The 15,329-nt window shown below is 41.6% G+C and overlaps 1 protein-coding gene across 7 annotated transcripts in view; it reads left to right on the top strand.

Annotated features, from left to right (window-relative positions):
- COL7A1 (collagen type VII alpha 1 chain) overlaps positions 1 to 15,329 on the top strand; it is a 156,062-nt gene that overhangs the window by 88,863 nt on the left and 51,870 nt on the right. For all 7 annotated transcript variants that reach the window (XM_072989560.2, XM_078385263.1, XM_078385265.1 and 4 more), the window contains 14 exons: positions 133 to 213; positions 1,864 to 1,899; positions 2,460 to 2,531; positions 3,114 to 3,158; positions 3,357 to 3,392; positions 4,538 to 4,573; positions 5,511 to 5,615; positions 7,273 to 7,308; positions 7,794 to 7,829; positions 8,575 to 8,622; positions 9,346 to 9,381; positions 10,384 to 10,515; positions 12,382 to 12,591; positions 13,573 to 13,608. In XM_072989560.2, coding sequence (XP_072845661.2) covers positions 133 to 213; positions 1,864 to 1,899; positions 2,460 to 2,531; positions 3,114 to 3,158; positions 3,357 to 3,392; positions 4,538 to 4,573; positions 5,511 to 5,615; positions 7,273 to 7,308; positions 7,794 to 7,829; positions 8,575 to 8,622; positions 9,346 to 9,381; positions 10,384 to 10,515; positions 12,382 to 12,591; positions 13,573 to 13,608 — 945 coding nt within the window. The remainder of the gene's footprint in view (positions 1 to 132; positions 214 to 1,863; positions 1,900 to 2,459; positions 2,532 to 3,113; positions 3,159 to 3,356; positions 3,393 to 4,537; positions 4,574 to 5,510; positions 5,616 to 7,272; positions 7,309 to 7,793; positions 7,830 to 8,574; positions 8,623 to 9,345; positions 9,382 to 10,383; positions 10,516 to 12,381; positions 12,592 to 13,572; positions 13,609 to 15,329) is intronic.

The following is a 15,329-nucleotide window of genomic DNA, read 5'->3' as shown; positions in this document are numbered from 1 at the left end:
ATTGGGTTGGCTTGGGTTTTTAGCCCAGAGTACAGAAATCTTTCCTATGATTCTCATACTTCCTTAGTGTCACAATCCAGCGGTCCAGAATACTGGGTTCTCTCTTCTTCATTTTCTAACTTTCTCCCTCAGGGTGACCGAGGCCCTCCAGGGCTGGATGGTCGGAATGGGATCGATGGAAAGCCCGGGCAAACAGGGCCTGCAGGCCAAAGGGTGAGTATGAAAAATACGACAGACAGGTAGAGCTGAACCACAGTGACACTACTGTCAGAACAATCTGCTACGGCTCCACATTGATTGAGATGGGCATCTATTGTGGAGCTTTCTTGTAGCCTGTTACAGCAAAATCCGTAGTAAGAGAGTTGACTTGGCAGCAGGTATTTCTTTTCTTTTTCTTTCTTTCTTTCTTTTTTTGGCCCCATATAATAAATTATCAAAAGTACCACCGAAGCAGATTGGCTGATATTGGAGTATATGGCTGTTGCTGAGCATAGTAAGTTACCAACTAGAGTAGGCCCTTTACATCTGTGGAACCTACAAAGGCATGGGTTCATCAGATCTGCACTGATTCAATGGGCCTATTTTAGTTGCAATTTACAATGCTAAACAACAGGATTTCAGCCTATATGTTTTGACTTTCATGGCCTTGTTCATTAGGCAAACAATTCTGCCTAATGAAGCATTCTTAGAAATGTGAAAGCATAGAAAGCTAAAAAAAACTTATTAATTAGATCTTCATTAGACTGATGGCATACAAAGCATTTGCTCAAGAAGAATACCTTTTCTTATGCAGTACTAACTATGCTTCTGATATGGTTGGCCTTTTCTAGTCCTGGCTTATGCATCTCTTCAACCATATGTGTAGAGAAAGTCAGAGGGGATGGATGCAGTCACATTGTCGGCTGCAGATAAATAACATTGATGTTAGTGTTGCTGGTTGTAGTACTAGTCTCATAAGTATCTTAGCATCTTAGATGAAAAATAAAATAAATAAAAATGGCATAGTGTGTTATGGACACCAGATATTAGGGCCACTAAACACTAATGGGAACCTATTTTCCTTGTCCTCTGATATTCACAACGCCAGAATATTTCTTTCACATGTTCTTGCTGCATCAGTTCTTGCCCTTTATAAATTGTTGCCCACCAAACCTCTACATAAAATAGTTTTTGCCTGCCTGGGGTAAGTTGCACAGACCTTTGGCTACTTTCATTCCACTCCTCAAAGATATTGGCTAACACCTATGCTGGAGTTGCAGGCATGGGTGAAAGAGTCCCTACGTTCCTGAGTCTTGGCAATAACCATGTCGGAGAATTTAAGATTGCCTGGCCTTTTTTTTTCAGAGCTTGAAAAAAGCAGTTCTGTTCACTCTGAAGAATGAAAGCAACGTTTCCAAGTTCCAGAGCTGCAACTAGCTGTCTTTGCATTTGGGGGGAAATGTGGCACCACCTCCTACTCACTCCACCCTGAGATATGGTTACCCTAAGAAAAAGGAGGGGGGAAGTGTGGTGCCTCCTTGAAAGAAAATATGTATGCTTTCAGAAAAAGGGATGTGAAATGGTCAGGGGTGTGTGTGTTGCCATTTCTTTTCCTAATACTTCCTAGTAGACTCACCTCTTGATAATTGGTCCCTCTACATTTTGGTGCTGTAGAACAAATCTCTGGTTGCCCCATCTATTTACAGCCCTGCCAAGGTCCACCTTTGTTGGCCCACTTTATCCTGTTGGTTAACCACACAGTATTCTTCTTTGTAATACTCTTCCTGCAGGAATACTGTTTACTCTTTTGAAGCAAACGTGAGGTGCAGGGCAATGCTTTGCTCTTAATCATGTCCACTTTTACTTCTACTTTTTCTTCCCTAGGGTGACCCAGGGAAGCTGGGTGAACCTGGCCGAGATGTAAGTATGGAAATCCTACATCAGAGGGGATGGATTTTGAGTACCAAAATTCTTTCTTTCCCAATCAAAACATAAGACGTCATAGCAGATTATTGGCCTGTCGTTTGTTGTTGTCTCCATGTCCTTGGTTTATTGGAATGCAATTTCTGGGTGTTCCTCTTGATTAGAGCTTGAAACTGTTGTCGCTATTATTGACCATAACTCTCAGAATCCCATGGCCATACTAGTTGCAGAGTTCTGAAAATTGTAATAGAGAAGAATAGCTTTTCTGAGTTCTCTTCTGGAGAGAACTTCTTCAGTTCGGAGGCCTTCTGCTGACTGTGAAAACCCTGAATTGGATGAGGTCTATCTTTACCCCTCTTCCTTTAGCTGATCTCTAGGTGGTCTTCTTCCAGTCCAGTCACCCATCAGTCTTGCTTATGCTGAACAATATTTACCCCAGTGATTAGTGTGTGATATTACTAACTCTCAGTTAACCAAGTATTTTAGAGAAGAAGGTGTTGTCTTTTACTCTACATTGGAACCAGAACCTTCTTCCCACCAGCTTTTTTTTTTTAAAGGGTCTGCCAGGTCTTCGTGGTGAACAGGGTCCTCCTGGACCAGTTGGCCCTCCTGGCCCTCCAGGGTTGCCGGTGAGTAATGTGGCAAAATGGATGGTCTATATATGCACAACCAACGACCCACACATGGTGGGGTTGGTACCTCTCATCCTCCTTCTTCATAAAAAGCTTTTGTTAAGATGTTGTTCTTCTTTTAAGCTCCACCTTGTACAGTATCTCTTATTTAATATGCTCTACTGGTTGGAATTGTGAATGTATAAAAAGGAATCTTTGGCACATAATCTAAAAAGACATGGCATGGAAGGGAAGGCAGATTGGTGATAAAAAAGAAAAGGAGACATCACTGCTAATGTACTAGAAATTTTCAATTGATCAGTTGCATTGCAGTTGTAATGTTGTCAAACAGACAACTGTTGATCTGTTGGTACAACCAGCTAGAACGGAATCTGTTCAGAGAGTCACATCTGGCCACATCTGGAGCATTGCAATGACTGGTCCAGCACATGCATAATACCTTGTGTGCCACTCCCTGTGGAGCCAGGAGTGCTGTCCAGAGACTCTGCTGGCGGGAATTCTATGCATCCATGGAGCCTGTTGTTCTGTCACTACAGGAAAGGTCCCTTACTTGGCTAACAGTCTACATTTCTTTTCCAGGGCAAGCCTGGTGAGGATGGCAAACCTGGTCTGAATGGGAAGAATGTGAGTGATGGGCCTGACCCCCATCCCCAGCTGCAGAAGTGGGGCTTCAGGCCTGACAGGCAAGGGATCATATTGGGGAGGGCAGAGTCAGGAACTAAAATTCTGCTAAGTTTTTATTAGATCTCATAGCAGAGTGGACAGTTGGGGAATGTGTGTCTAAGCAGAGTTTAGAAGACAAATTGTCATTTTATTTTCCAGGGTGAAGATGGGACACCTGGAGAAGATGGAAGGAAGGTAAGTGGCCCCTACATTCTCCCATTATGTTAGCCAGGGCTTCCTTCTGTTAACTAGTCATGTTGGGAGCCAACAAATGACTGGGCTTGCCTTAGTATGAAACAAAAACTTACAATATGTGTAGTTGATTGTTTCTCACTGTGATGCCCAAGCCTCCCTAAGGAGCGCTGAGCACTCGGTCAGAGATTTCGACAGGCCACTCACCTACCCACCTTTGCACTGAGGCAAGTCCCAAGACCTCAGCAGTGCATAGCGTGAGCCCCTTGAACAAGTCTGGCCTTAAAAGAACACTTTACTTTTACCCAGTACTTTGCAAGTACTGTACAGACACATGGGCTTTGTGATTCCTTAGAACTCCTTTTCCAATCAGGTAGGACTCTTAAAGATAGCTAGTTTGTTTTTTTCTGATTTTTTGAAAATATGTCTATAAACCTTGGAGTTCTCATAAAACCGCTCACATCTCTCTTTATGCCAGTGTTATGGTTCCAGAGAGACCCACTCTCTGGAAATGAGTTCACAGTGCATAAAATAAAGAAGCAGCTCAATAATTTTAGTCTCTGGCTCTTCAAAAGGTACTTTAGCCCAAATATGTTAAGGGATTTAGATGAAGGAAGTGGATCCTTTGATGCAATCAGAATACAAAAGAAATATGGAAATCTAGGCTCGTTCCAGAAACGTAGCTTGAGTACGAGACTATTGTTAATGCCTTTTGCATGGATTGTTAGGGAATACCATTCTGTTTTACCAGTACATAAGTTGTTTATTCATTCAAGGAAAACTTAGATAATCGCCTGACAGATATGCTTTGATTGTATTCCTGCATTGAGCAGGGGGTTGGACTTGATGGCCTTGTAGGCCCCTTCCAACTTCATTTTTCTACTATTCTATTCTATGCCACCAGTAGGGGAAAATGTCCCTTTTTAATGCACATCATGTCTCAGGCAACAGATCTGGAGGATGCACCATTTGCCTTGTGCATTTCCAGTGTGAGTAATGGAGCATTATTTCTGGTGCCCAAAAGCTTAATGCTGTATTTTTCCTGCTGTTGATCTAATTGGAGTTGGAATGTGAATAAAGACTAAAGTGTGAGCTGTAGTGATCAGTTATCATCTCCATGAGACTTTTCCTCTGTTTTCTTCTTCCAGGGGGACAAAGGTGAAGCAGGCGCACCTGGCAGAAATGTACGTATGGCTAGAACCGTTGACCACACTTACAGGTTTACTCTCATTCATTCCTTCATCTAAAGTACCAGCAATAGCCAATATGTCCTTTTAACACTGAGATGACTGAATTACAGGCAGCACTCCAAATCATAAAGGTCCTGCCAGACAGAAAAATAATTATATATTCCGAGTGACAAATATATATTATAGTTTGCACATTGGGTAAATACATTTTCCTGAAAATACAAATTCATCCAATTGAACACTTCGGTAGTAATTATGCTAGAGACTGAAATAGTCCTGTGGCGACCACTGCCCATAAGTGTGGGGTTCATGCTGAGCTATGGGCACGGTCAACTTCAGCTGCCCATTTCTTCTCTGCCTGCCATTTTCCCTCCTAGAGATTATCTTCGCTAAAATGTCAGCTGATTATATGGCATCTTCTGCCTGACCCTGGGGACTTCCTTCACTACATTTGTGCACATTTCGCAAGTTGCTTCCCCAGCATACTGCTCTCCTGTCATGTATGATCACAGCTCCCCATGCCCCCATCCAGCCCTGCGTCCTGTCTTGGGACAATGGGTGTTGTAGTACCCAAGGGCACCAGTATGATGATGTCTTGTTATATAGGTCATGACTAAATTTGGGTAATAGAGTGTGGGAAGTATTACTATCAGAGGCTACTGATGAAAGAGAGTTGTGTGTGTTGGGGGGGGGTTACTAGGAAACAAGCATGGGGAGGCTATACTTCATTAGTATGGCAGATATAGAGAAAGTCACATTTGGTCCATGGCTTCTTTGCTTAAGAACTCTCTCAGGGGGCAGAGATAGGAAGGACCTCTGCCTTAGACTCTTCACATCTACTGCCCGTAAGAGAAGACAGTAGGCTGGATGGATCCATTCTAAGGCAGCTCCTTATGGGCTGTATGTAACTCTGTTTGTTCTTTGTTGGCAGGGTCAGGAAGGCATTAAAGGAGAGCGAGGAGCCAGTGGGCCTCCTGGGCCTCCAGGACCTCCAGGTGTCCCTGGTGTACCTGGACTAGCCGGCCCACCAGGCCAGGTAAGTAGCCTCCTCCCAAAAAATAGATGTTTTGCAGAAAGATGCCACCTCCTTGGAAAATGAACTGACCGTAAATGTCTTAGGCCTGAATCAGGCAAAATGTAGTTTTGTGGAATCTACATTGTTTTCCTTTGACAGGATGCTAAGATCAATCAACTGGATTTGGGTGCAAAATAATGAATCAAGACAACAGAGACAGAATTTTTGGACTAGGTTTCTCTGAGCACAGGGTTGCTTAGGAATTTAATTACAAAAACTAGAATTCATTCTTTCATACACACATCTATTCCCATCCCACCTTAAGTGTTCTTGATTTTAGCAGTCTAATTTAGAAAAAAAAATTACTGTATTTTTCCACGTACAGTATAAGATGCTATTTTTTACCTAAAATCATTACACTAAAAATTGAGGGGCATTTAATATACGGAAGTAAGCTGAGAACACGGAGAGAATAAAACTGCCCATACTTTGTAAACAGGCTTCCTTCAATCACAAGGCTTAGCTTCCTACAGTCAGGAGACTCAGCTTCCTCCAGTCACAAGCCTTATGGAACTGATGTCATCTGATGCTGAACAAACCAGTTGGAACACACCTCATTGGAGGTGGAGCCTGTAGGCTCAGATGCAACAGGGACTCGTAATGTCCAAGCGTTCTGAGCTCAGAGACTGAATACTCAAAACTAAGTTTTCTTAATTTGGGGGTTAGAAAAGTGTGTGGGGTATCTTATAAGCAGGGGTGTCTTATAAACAAAATACGGTAAGCCTTTTTGATCTCTATATTTAAGTCATTGGCCTAAATGCTGTTAGTTACTCAAACAGCTTAAATTTTGGAAGCAGTTTGCCAGAAGTTATGAAGTCCGCATGGACAGTATCTGTTGCATGCTTAATTGTGCAGTTCAGTACACAATAGAAGTCACACCTTTGTGTTACATTGGCAATAGTATTTTGGCCAATGAGAGTCTGAAGCTTTTACTGATCTATTGCAAATCACTTGGTTATCTAGCTGGAGATCCCAATTTCCTTCCACTCACCCTGTCTAGGGCATGAAGACCACGTTTCAGCCCTGGACATAGACTTGCACAATGCTGGATTGAGACTGAATTCTTTACACAAAGGGTGAACAAAGCATGGCCCTGGGGTCATGTAAAGCCTTCCAAGGCTATTTTTGCAGTCCATAGCAGTAGCAGTCTCCTCTCCAATGAAAAGTTTTCCAAATACAAAAAGTGAATCTGTAAGACTTCTAGGAACAGTGATTGGCTTTTTCAGTAGGTTGCAGAGCTATATATGCAGTGCTTAACCACAATTTAAAAATGGATATCCGTTTGTCATTTTCCTTGGTTTTGTTCTTTTGTTTTGCATTTCTGGTTGACTTTGCAGAAGATCCTAGAGATGGCAAATTGCACCCTGGGAATCCACTGAACTTGCCAATCCCGGCTTTATGGGGTTATCTGAAAGCAAGTTTGGTTATATGAAATAGGACTTAATTCTGAATAAAGTAAAGTAAAATCAATGCTAGAAGTGTTTTGCGGTGAAGGCCTTGTCTGCAATGCCCATAGGAAACCTTATTCTGAGAGTCCTAGCAGAGATTACATAGTTAAGGACTGACTAAACGTCTTCCATCCTTCCTTAATGCCCTTCTTCCATCTTTCATTTTTCAGAGCCTGCCAGGCCTCCCTGGGAATTCCGGACCAAAAGTAAGCACATTTGATTTGCATTAAATTTGGTCTAATAAAAGGTCATTAATGCAGTGCACCTCTAACCTCTATCTACATTTTTAGCAGTTATGTTCTCCCAATTTCTTAGCCAGATATATTAGATCCTTAGACAAAAGTGGGGCTTTGTTGTTTTGAAACAGGAAAGGGAAAGGGTCCTCCTAGGGCCTTGGGACGAACTTGCGGGCAGAAAATAAATCAGGTGCCTGTGGTAGAAGTGTACGGAGAAATGGATATCTTGGGATTGCTACCTAACCATTCCCACATCTCGTGCTTACAGGAGATGTGTCATGTGGCAGAATTCTTCTTATATAGCTCCAGTGCCTGGGATCCGCCATGCCCTTTATATAGAGTCAAGGACCCACAGTATATTTTGTCTAGCATCAAACCTGATATTCCCCCCCCCCTTACAATGCTATACACAGATTTAGTGGTTAATGAATATTGATGTAATCATTCTGTTTCAGGGAGACAGAGGGGAGTCTGGACCCAAAGGAGAGCAGGTGGGTGTCTGTCTCCTCTACTAAGCAGTTCACAATATTAAATCCATTTTTCTTTTGGGTGTTGGAGCCCTTTATGGAGGGGTCACTTGTCAGACGGGATTTGGCCTTGAAAGCCCTGTTGTATTATACTGTAACTGGATGTAGTCTGTTTTGGTGATCTGTTTCACCTCCATACAGATACTGTACAGTCTACCCTGAGCCACAGTGGACTTTATTAAAATCGAAAGCATACTGGAAATAGGGCTGATTAGAACTCACCAGCAAATCAAGCATGTGATGGGTTATGTGGTGCATGCAAAAACAGTGTATAAGGTAATGGGATGAATCAGTTATGTTATTGACATGCATAGCCCACTGGAGGCCTTTAAACAGATGTAATGTGGTACAGCAGAGATGCTCAACCCTATTTTATCTCTGTGATGTAAGGTGCTCTGGAGTCCAGTGGATTTTTGAATCCAAAAAGTTGTTGGAAAGAAGTGCAAAAATCCTGGTAATTAAACTTTTCTAGAGAGAACTGCTATGAGTGACTTCCTTGCATTATGCATGGTACCCCCGGCCCCACATATTCATAGAATCCAGTATCTACCCAATATGTACTCACAGGTGCCTTTTCGACCTCTTTCCCACCTATTTGCCAGAAATTACTTCTGTACAAAGTATGGTGCAACCAAGGTGTGCTCTCTGTACCACTTCGGCTTCCTTAACTACACAATAGCCTTATCCTGTTTTTAATTTCCATTACTAGGGAAGGCCTGGGGAGCCTGGGATGCGAGGAGACCCTGGGACAGCATCGGTAAGTTACCTGGAACATATTTGTTTTCATCTTTGAAAACCTGGTAGGGGAAGATGACACAGGCTGGTACTCTGGAGGATTATAACAGTTAGCATAGGCTACCTACATCTAAAAAAGCAGCTAGGCTTGAGTTGTGGGAAGATACAAAGCAGTGCTTGTGTTTTTTGCACATGGCACATTGTACCAAGAATTGCATTGGTTCATCTGAACAGAACTGGTGGATTATTGTTCCTGCCTTTGAGAAGAAAGCCGATGCAGGTAGGTTTCCAGCTGCACAGTTTAATGACATTGTTGTGACTCCCTGTTGCCACAGTCGGGTCACAACAAAGCAAAAGCAAAGTGTGCTGCTTATATACTGCCCCATAGTGCTTCAAGCATTTTCTGGGCGGTTTACAAGTTAATTATGCAGGCTACACATTGCCCCCCCAGCAAGCTGGGTACTCATTTTACCAACCTCGGAAGGATAGAAGGCTGAGTCAACCTTGAGCCGGCTACCTGGGATTGAACCCCAGGTCGGGAACACAGTTTTGGCTGCAGTACAGCCATTAAACCACTGCGGCACCAGGCTTTTGTTCTGGTATGTCATGTGGAGAACAAGCTCATGTACACAACAATCCCATCTGCAACAGAAACTGTGGACATTATGCAGCACTGTTATGCTTAAAGTTTATTTCCAGTGGTCTTTTTGCATTTCTAGCTTATGGTTTTTCTCCTTTTTTCTAGAATGTTGAACGTGCCCTAGAAGCCTATGGTATTAAGGTATGAATTAACAGTTGTGCTTTTACCTTATCTGAGGTTACATTTGTCTCTGTATATCATCTAGGAGTCTTGGTTTTGACCAGTGTCCAGACAAAGGGGGAAAACGTATTGGTATTAGGGTTTTACTCCCACAGTGAACTAACGCAGAGATACCTTAAGAACTTTGTTTTCTTATAGGAACCTATCAGAGCCTTAAGATAGTTTTGGAGGATCTCCTCTTTGCTGTGAGAAACAGGGAAAGTAGCCATTAAAAAGTATTTTCCCAATGATACTTAAAAGATGGAATAGCCTTCCAAAGGAAACAGGCCAGTTTTCTTTCTTCCCCCTCCCCTCCCCCAGTTTTTAGGTGAAAAGTTCAAATGTACCTGTTTCAACATACTTTTGAGTTTTCTTGTTAGTTGCCTTAGAACATTTTATTACTTCTGTATCTGATGTCATCTTAGTTCTGTCCCTTCGCCTTCAACTGTTAGTTGCCTTCAGTCTAAATAATACATACTGGGGTGTATATATACCAAAATAAACTACGTCTGGTCTTATGTGGCTCATGATTCCCAGAGATTCTTGATATAAAAATCTCACTAGCATATACCTCTGCAATGAGACTACCAGGAGAGGGAAGGAGCTCCCATTCATTGTCCCTTTCTAAAAGCTTATTTCTGTTCCATACTTTGCATGTTAGCCATTTTTATTTTTATTTTAAAAGAAAGACAGATGAAATCATAAATAGTAAACAGATGGAGGCTAGTGAATCTGACAATAAAGATGGAAGTGACCCCATTATTTTGTTTTACTATCCGTAGACATGAAAAGCAGCTTGGAAAAGTCATCTGGAAAGTACTTACAGTAAAGGCCACATACATTCTTTCCCTGCCTTCTTTGAATGGAGGCTCAAATGGATTGGAATGGTGTTTGGTTTCATAAAATCTTGTCTTCTACCATGGTCAGGTTGTACCTTTTTTGTTGCTTTAGAGAGCAAACTCACTGTTCCTCCCTCCCTCACAGATTTCCTTACTGCGTGAGATCACTGGTGCCTATGATGGGAGTTCTGATCAATTCCTTCCAGTTCCTGATCGCCGAAGAGGCCTGAAAGGTGACAGAGGGGATCCAGGAGAAAGAGGACCTGCAGGCAAAGAGGTGGGGTTAAGCATGTGCGCAGAAGGATTACAGTCCCAGGTCTTTCCTTTTAACTTTGACTGTGGAAGGTTCTGCATAGAAAAAGTGTAGAGGCAGATTTATGGAATCAGTACAATTAATCTCTTCTGGGTTGTGTCCTAAACACAATATAAGCAAACTTACATTTAACCTAGAACTGAAATAGCTATGGAAAAATTCATATTTGTTAAAGCATATTAATATGGGCTTTTTTTACAATAGTTTCTGAAAAAGTTCGCTAAAAATAGCACAGAAAACCAATTAACTGTTTTGCAACCAAAATGTTTACATTTGGTGATAATTTGTTGGGTTTGTGCAGGGCTTTTCATATTGGACTCATAGGTTTTGCAATATTGAAACTCATGATTTGGAGAATAAAACACAGTATGGTAGCTTGAGGTTTTAAAATATCTCTGATTACTAAATTTGGGAAAATAACAGTAGGAGATAACCACTGTTAGGATTCTGTGTGTTAGTTGCAAAGTTCCTTGAAGAGTATTCTTTCATTTTGATTGGTAGTGGTAGGTTGGGTATCTGTCAAGAGAATCTATTAAAACTTTTGGGAGGAAATAAGAGTATGTGTGAATGGAATTGTGCTGATAGGTTTATGATCTGAACTGAAGTGTTGAGTTGAGTTAGGGTGGTCAAGAGTTTAAGAGAAAAAGGTGTGAAGGAGTTGGTTAAGATCTGTGTTCTTAGAAGAGGCTGAGAGAGCTGAAGTGTCTGTTTATGTGAAGAAACCTAATGTGTATTCTTGTTGGATTCTTGTGTAAAAGCAAGCATCCATACAGACATATACGATGATTGATGGATGGATAGATATATTAATTAGATACAATGGTGCCCCCATAACGGGCACCCCGTTTAACGACGAACCCGCATAGCGATGGTTTTTTTGCGATCGTTTTTGCGATCGCATTGCAATGTTTTAAATGGTAAAACATCGCTTTGCGATGATCGGTAAGCTGTTTCACTTACTGATTTTCGCATAGTGATGTTTTCCTAACAGCTGATCGGCGGTTCCAAAATGGCCACCTACTAAAAAAATGGCCGCCCGCAGTGTTTTCGCGCCCATTCCTCGCTTACTGGGCAGCGAAAATGGCGGCAGTATGGAGGATTTTCGCAGAACTGTGAGTTTTTTGCCCATAGGAACGCATTAAACGTGTTTTAATGCATTCCTATGGGCTTTTTAGTTCTGCATAGCGACGAATCCGTATAGCGACGATTTTTCCGGAACGGATTATCGTTGCTATGCGGGGCACCACTGTATATTGATGTAAGTGTGCCTGAAGTGTAGGAAGAGAAAAAAATGGGAGGAAAAAAAGAGCTTTTGGCAGACTGATGAAGAACCTTGACAGATTTTAACTCTGAATGTTTTATTCTTTTCTATGTTTTTGAAAATAAAATTCTTTTAGTTTTGAAACACTGCTTGTTTTTGAAAATAACTGTCACAAAATTTACCATGCATACTGCTGGCCAACTCTGGTACACATTGTCAAGATTGTGTTACAGCAATAACATAGGCTGCATATGAGTATTTCATCTAAAATGTTCTTTAAAAGGCAGGGGCAGTGTGCGTTCAGTTCTTAGCTGTGGCAGTGTTTTAACCGCAGTGAAAAGAGAACATTTGCTGTTTGCCTGGCTTGGTGAAAAGAAAGGACCAAGGAAGGAGTCCTTATTTACAAGTTAAACAGCAACCCCAAACTTAGTGAAGGGTTTTGGGGATGGTCGATGGCAACACACACTGGGTAGAGAAATGTGGGTGAGCATCTTTGCTACGCAACCTCTGAGCACCCTTTGAAGAAAACGTATGTGAGGCCACCTAGATATGTCCTATGTTTCTTGCAGGGTCTCATGGGGTTTCCTGGAGAAAGAGGATCAAAGGGAGATAAGGGAGACCAAGGCCCACCAGGTCCACAAGGCCCAATAGGACGTGCCATTGGAGAGCGGGGACCAGAAGGACCACCTGGTCAGCCGGGGGAGCCTGGAAAGCCCGGGATCCCAGGAGTGCCCGGCCGTGCAGGAGAACTTGGAGAGGCTGGGAGGCCCGGAGAGAAGGTATTGTTGAAGACTGGGGGGAGGGGGGGAATAATTGTCATCTTTGCATAAACAGCAAAAGGATTCTCTTAAGTAATATCATTTGTGGAGGGTGTCTCAAATTTATGTCTTTGTTTGGAAACCTAAATATATTGACTTGAAAGACTATAAAGTTATCCTATGAAACAAAAAGAAAACAATGCATTAAGAACATATATAATAATTCCATGCTAAAACGGTTTCGGACCTCAATATCTGGCTGAGCGCTTCCTTCCAGTTAGGCCTGCCCATCCTATGCGATTGTTGCAGGCAGGGCGGCTGAGAGTTCTGACCCCGAGAGAGGCCCAGAAAACAACCGCTAGAAATGGGGCCTTCTCGGCGGTAGCCCCATGACTATAGAACTCTCTTCCACCCAAAGTCCGCCCAGCCCCTTCACTGGGCACATTAAAAAAGCTATTAAAAACCTGGCTATTTAGATAGACCTTCCCTGAACAAACTATACTCTGATAATATAAATTCTATCATACTGTCATATGTTTTTATTTTTCTACACTTAAAATTGTATTTATTGTATTATAATTTTATCCTCACTGCACTTTATGATTTTTTTTATTTTCACCCCTATGTATTAATGTTGCTATTTGCTATTTTGTTACTTTGTTGTTTTTTGCTATTTGTTGTAAACCGCCAAGAGTGGCCTTGGCTGCCAGAAGGGTGGTATGTATATAAATCAAATAAAAGATAAAGCAGTCAACTCACTTGTTGACTTCAAATTGGAAAGTCTGCTAGACTTCTCCCTCCCTCCCTCCCTCTCCCTCTCTCCCTCTCCCTCTCCCTCCCTCCCTCTCCCTCTCTCTCTCTCTCTATCTATCTATCTATGGAGAGAGACAGCAGCTTCAGAAGTTATTTTTCAAGAGTCAACTTGTTGTATTTATTAGAGATGACACCAAATTTTTGCTCACTTTTTCATCTTTCTTAAAATATATTATTTACTTATTTCAGGGTGATCGGGGTGATAAGGGTGATCGAGGAGAGCCAGTAAGTTACATTAAGTGATTATAAAGAATATTTATTTCAGTGTAATGTTTATAGCTGATGATCATGAGGAGTTACAAATCAACCTATGTTAGAGCATTTGTAGGTGTGGGCATGAAATATGTATTACGTACCTACAATATGCATTTGCCTGAAAGCTCAAGGCTGCTGCTTGATAATAGACTTTAAGCCAAATAAAAGGAGGTAGAAAGGAAGACAATTGGTGAAAGTTGGGAAGCTGCAGAGAAGATGCTAAAAAGAGGCTTTAAGGAGAGCATAGGGGGAAACAAAGATCAGAAAACAGAGAAAGTGAAAACAAGCAACAAGAATGGACTAAAATTGAATTTTTATGACATGGCTTGACTGCTATCCAATTTATTTCTTGCATGTTTTTATTCTTCTTCCAAAGCACTAATTACCAACCTTGGATAACCCAGGAGTTCTTGGACCGCAATTCCCGGAAGCCTTCACTACCAACTTTGCTGGCCAGGATTTCTGGGAACTGCAGTCCAAGAACACCTGGGTTATCCAAGGCTGGGAACCACAATTATAAAGAGATCAGGACAGTATGTTTGATTCTGCTGTCCATTTTTCCTCACAACAGTCTGATCAAGTAGGGTAGTCTGAAAAAGAAAATGAGTAGCCCTAGACCTAAGGAGCTTCATGCCTATATGGAATTTGAACCTGGATCTCTCCAGTTCTCATCCAGTTACACCACTTAATATGAATGAGTCCATCTGTTAGTTACAGCCAACTGACAACATTGCCATACAACCAACAGCAGCCTGTGATTGGGTAATTTATAATTTTCAAAGTCTTGTTCACTAATATAGTTTTGTTAGTGGATTATATTAACTGGTTCAAGGAAATGTTGTTCATACTTATTTGAGTCCAGAAAGTTTGCAACTCTGCCTTTTATATCCATAGTTCTGGACTCTGTCCGATATATCTGATATTTCTTTTGGGATGGTAAAGCCCCAAACATCTTAGAAACACTATGAATAGAAATATTATAGGGGGGGAAATAACAAGAGTATGGCTGAGGCAAAAACAATTGTTCGAACTCAGTTTTCCTTACCCAGTTTCTTTGAGGCACCCTCAAAACGTTTTTGGAGGAAGTACACAAAGGAATAGGAAACCATCCTGGAATTTTAAAATTAGGTATTTGTATTTTATTATTTTCCCGGGAAGCAGAAAATAGAGATCCCAATCGGTCCCAGAAGAGGAGCCCATATGTTATACTGGAGTTCAAGGGGATGTGCTTTAGACAATTCAAAGGCTTTAAGTGCAGCCGAATATTTTCCATCAAACGGAGGCCATGGCCCAGACGGAGGAGAAATACTCAGGAGTGTAGGAATGGCATTCTCTGAAGAACATCAAAATTAGCAAAATAGAGAGATTTCTTTCCTGAATATTAAAGGGAATGAATGCTAAAACGCTACTGTAGAAAAAAAAAGAAATACATCAGGGGTGGTTTCAAAAAGTGTATGACTGTGTTCATGCCTTCCAGTGAGGATGTGACCACAGATAATATTTGAATAAGAGAGCTGTCAATCTTTTGGAAGACATATAGAAAGGTGTTAATTTTGAGTCGAGGCCACCAGTGAGATGGCTTTATAGGATCTACAAGATCCTATAAAGCCCCCCCCCCCCAGAAGTGACTTGATTCCAAAATAAGAGGGTGGAGGGGAAATGATTGATTGTTAAAGTGGCTTATGGTGTCA

Source organism: Pogona vitticeps, chromosome 2 (genome assembly GCF_051106095.1).
Source record: "Pogona vitticeps strain Pit_001003342236 chromosome 2, PviZW2.1, whole genome shotgun sequence".
NCBI classification, from domain to species: Eukaryota; Metazoa; Chordata; class Lepidosauria; order Squamata; family Agamidae; genus Pogona; species Pogona vitticeps.
The sequence above is the reverse complement of the archived record's forward strand: the minus strand, read 5'-3'. Positions and strand labels throughout refer to the sequence as shown.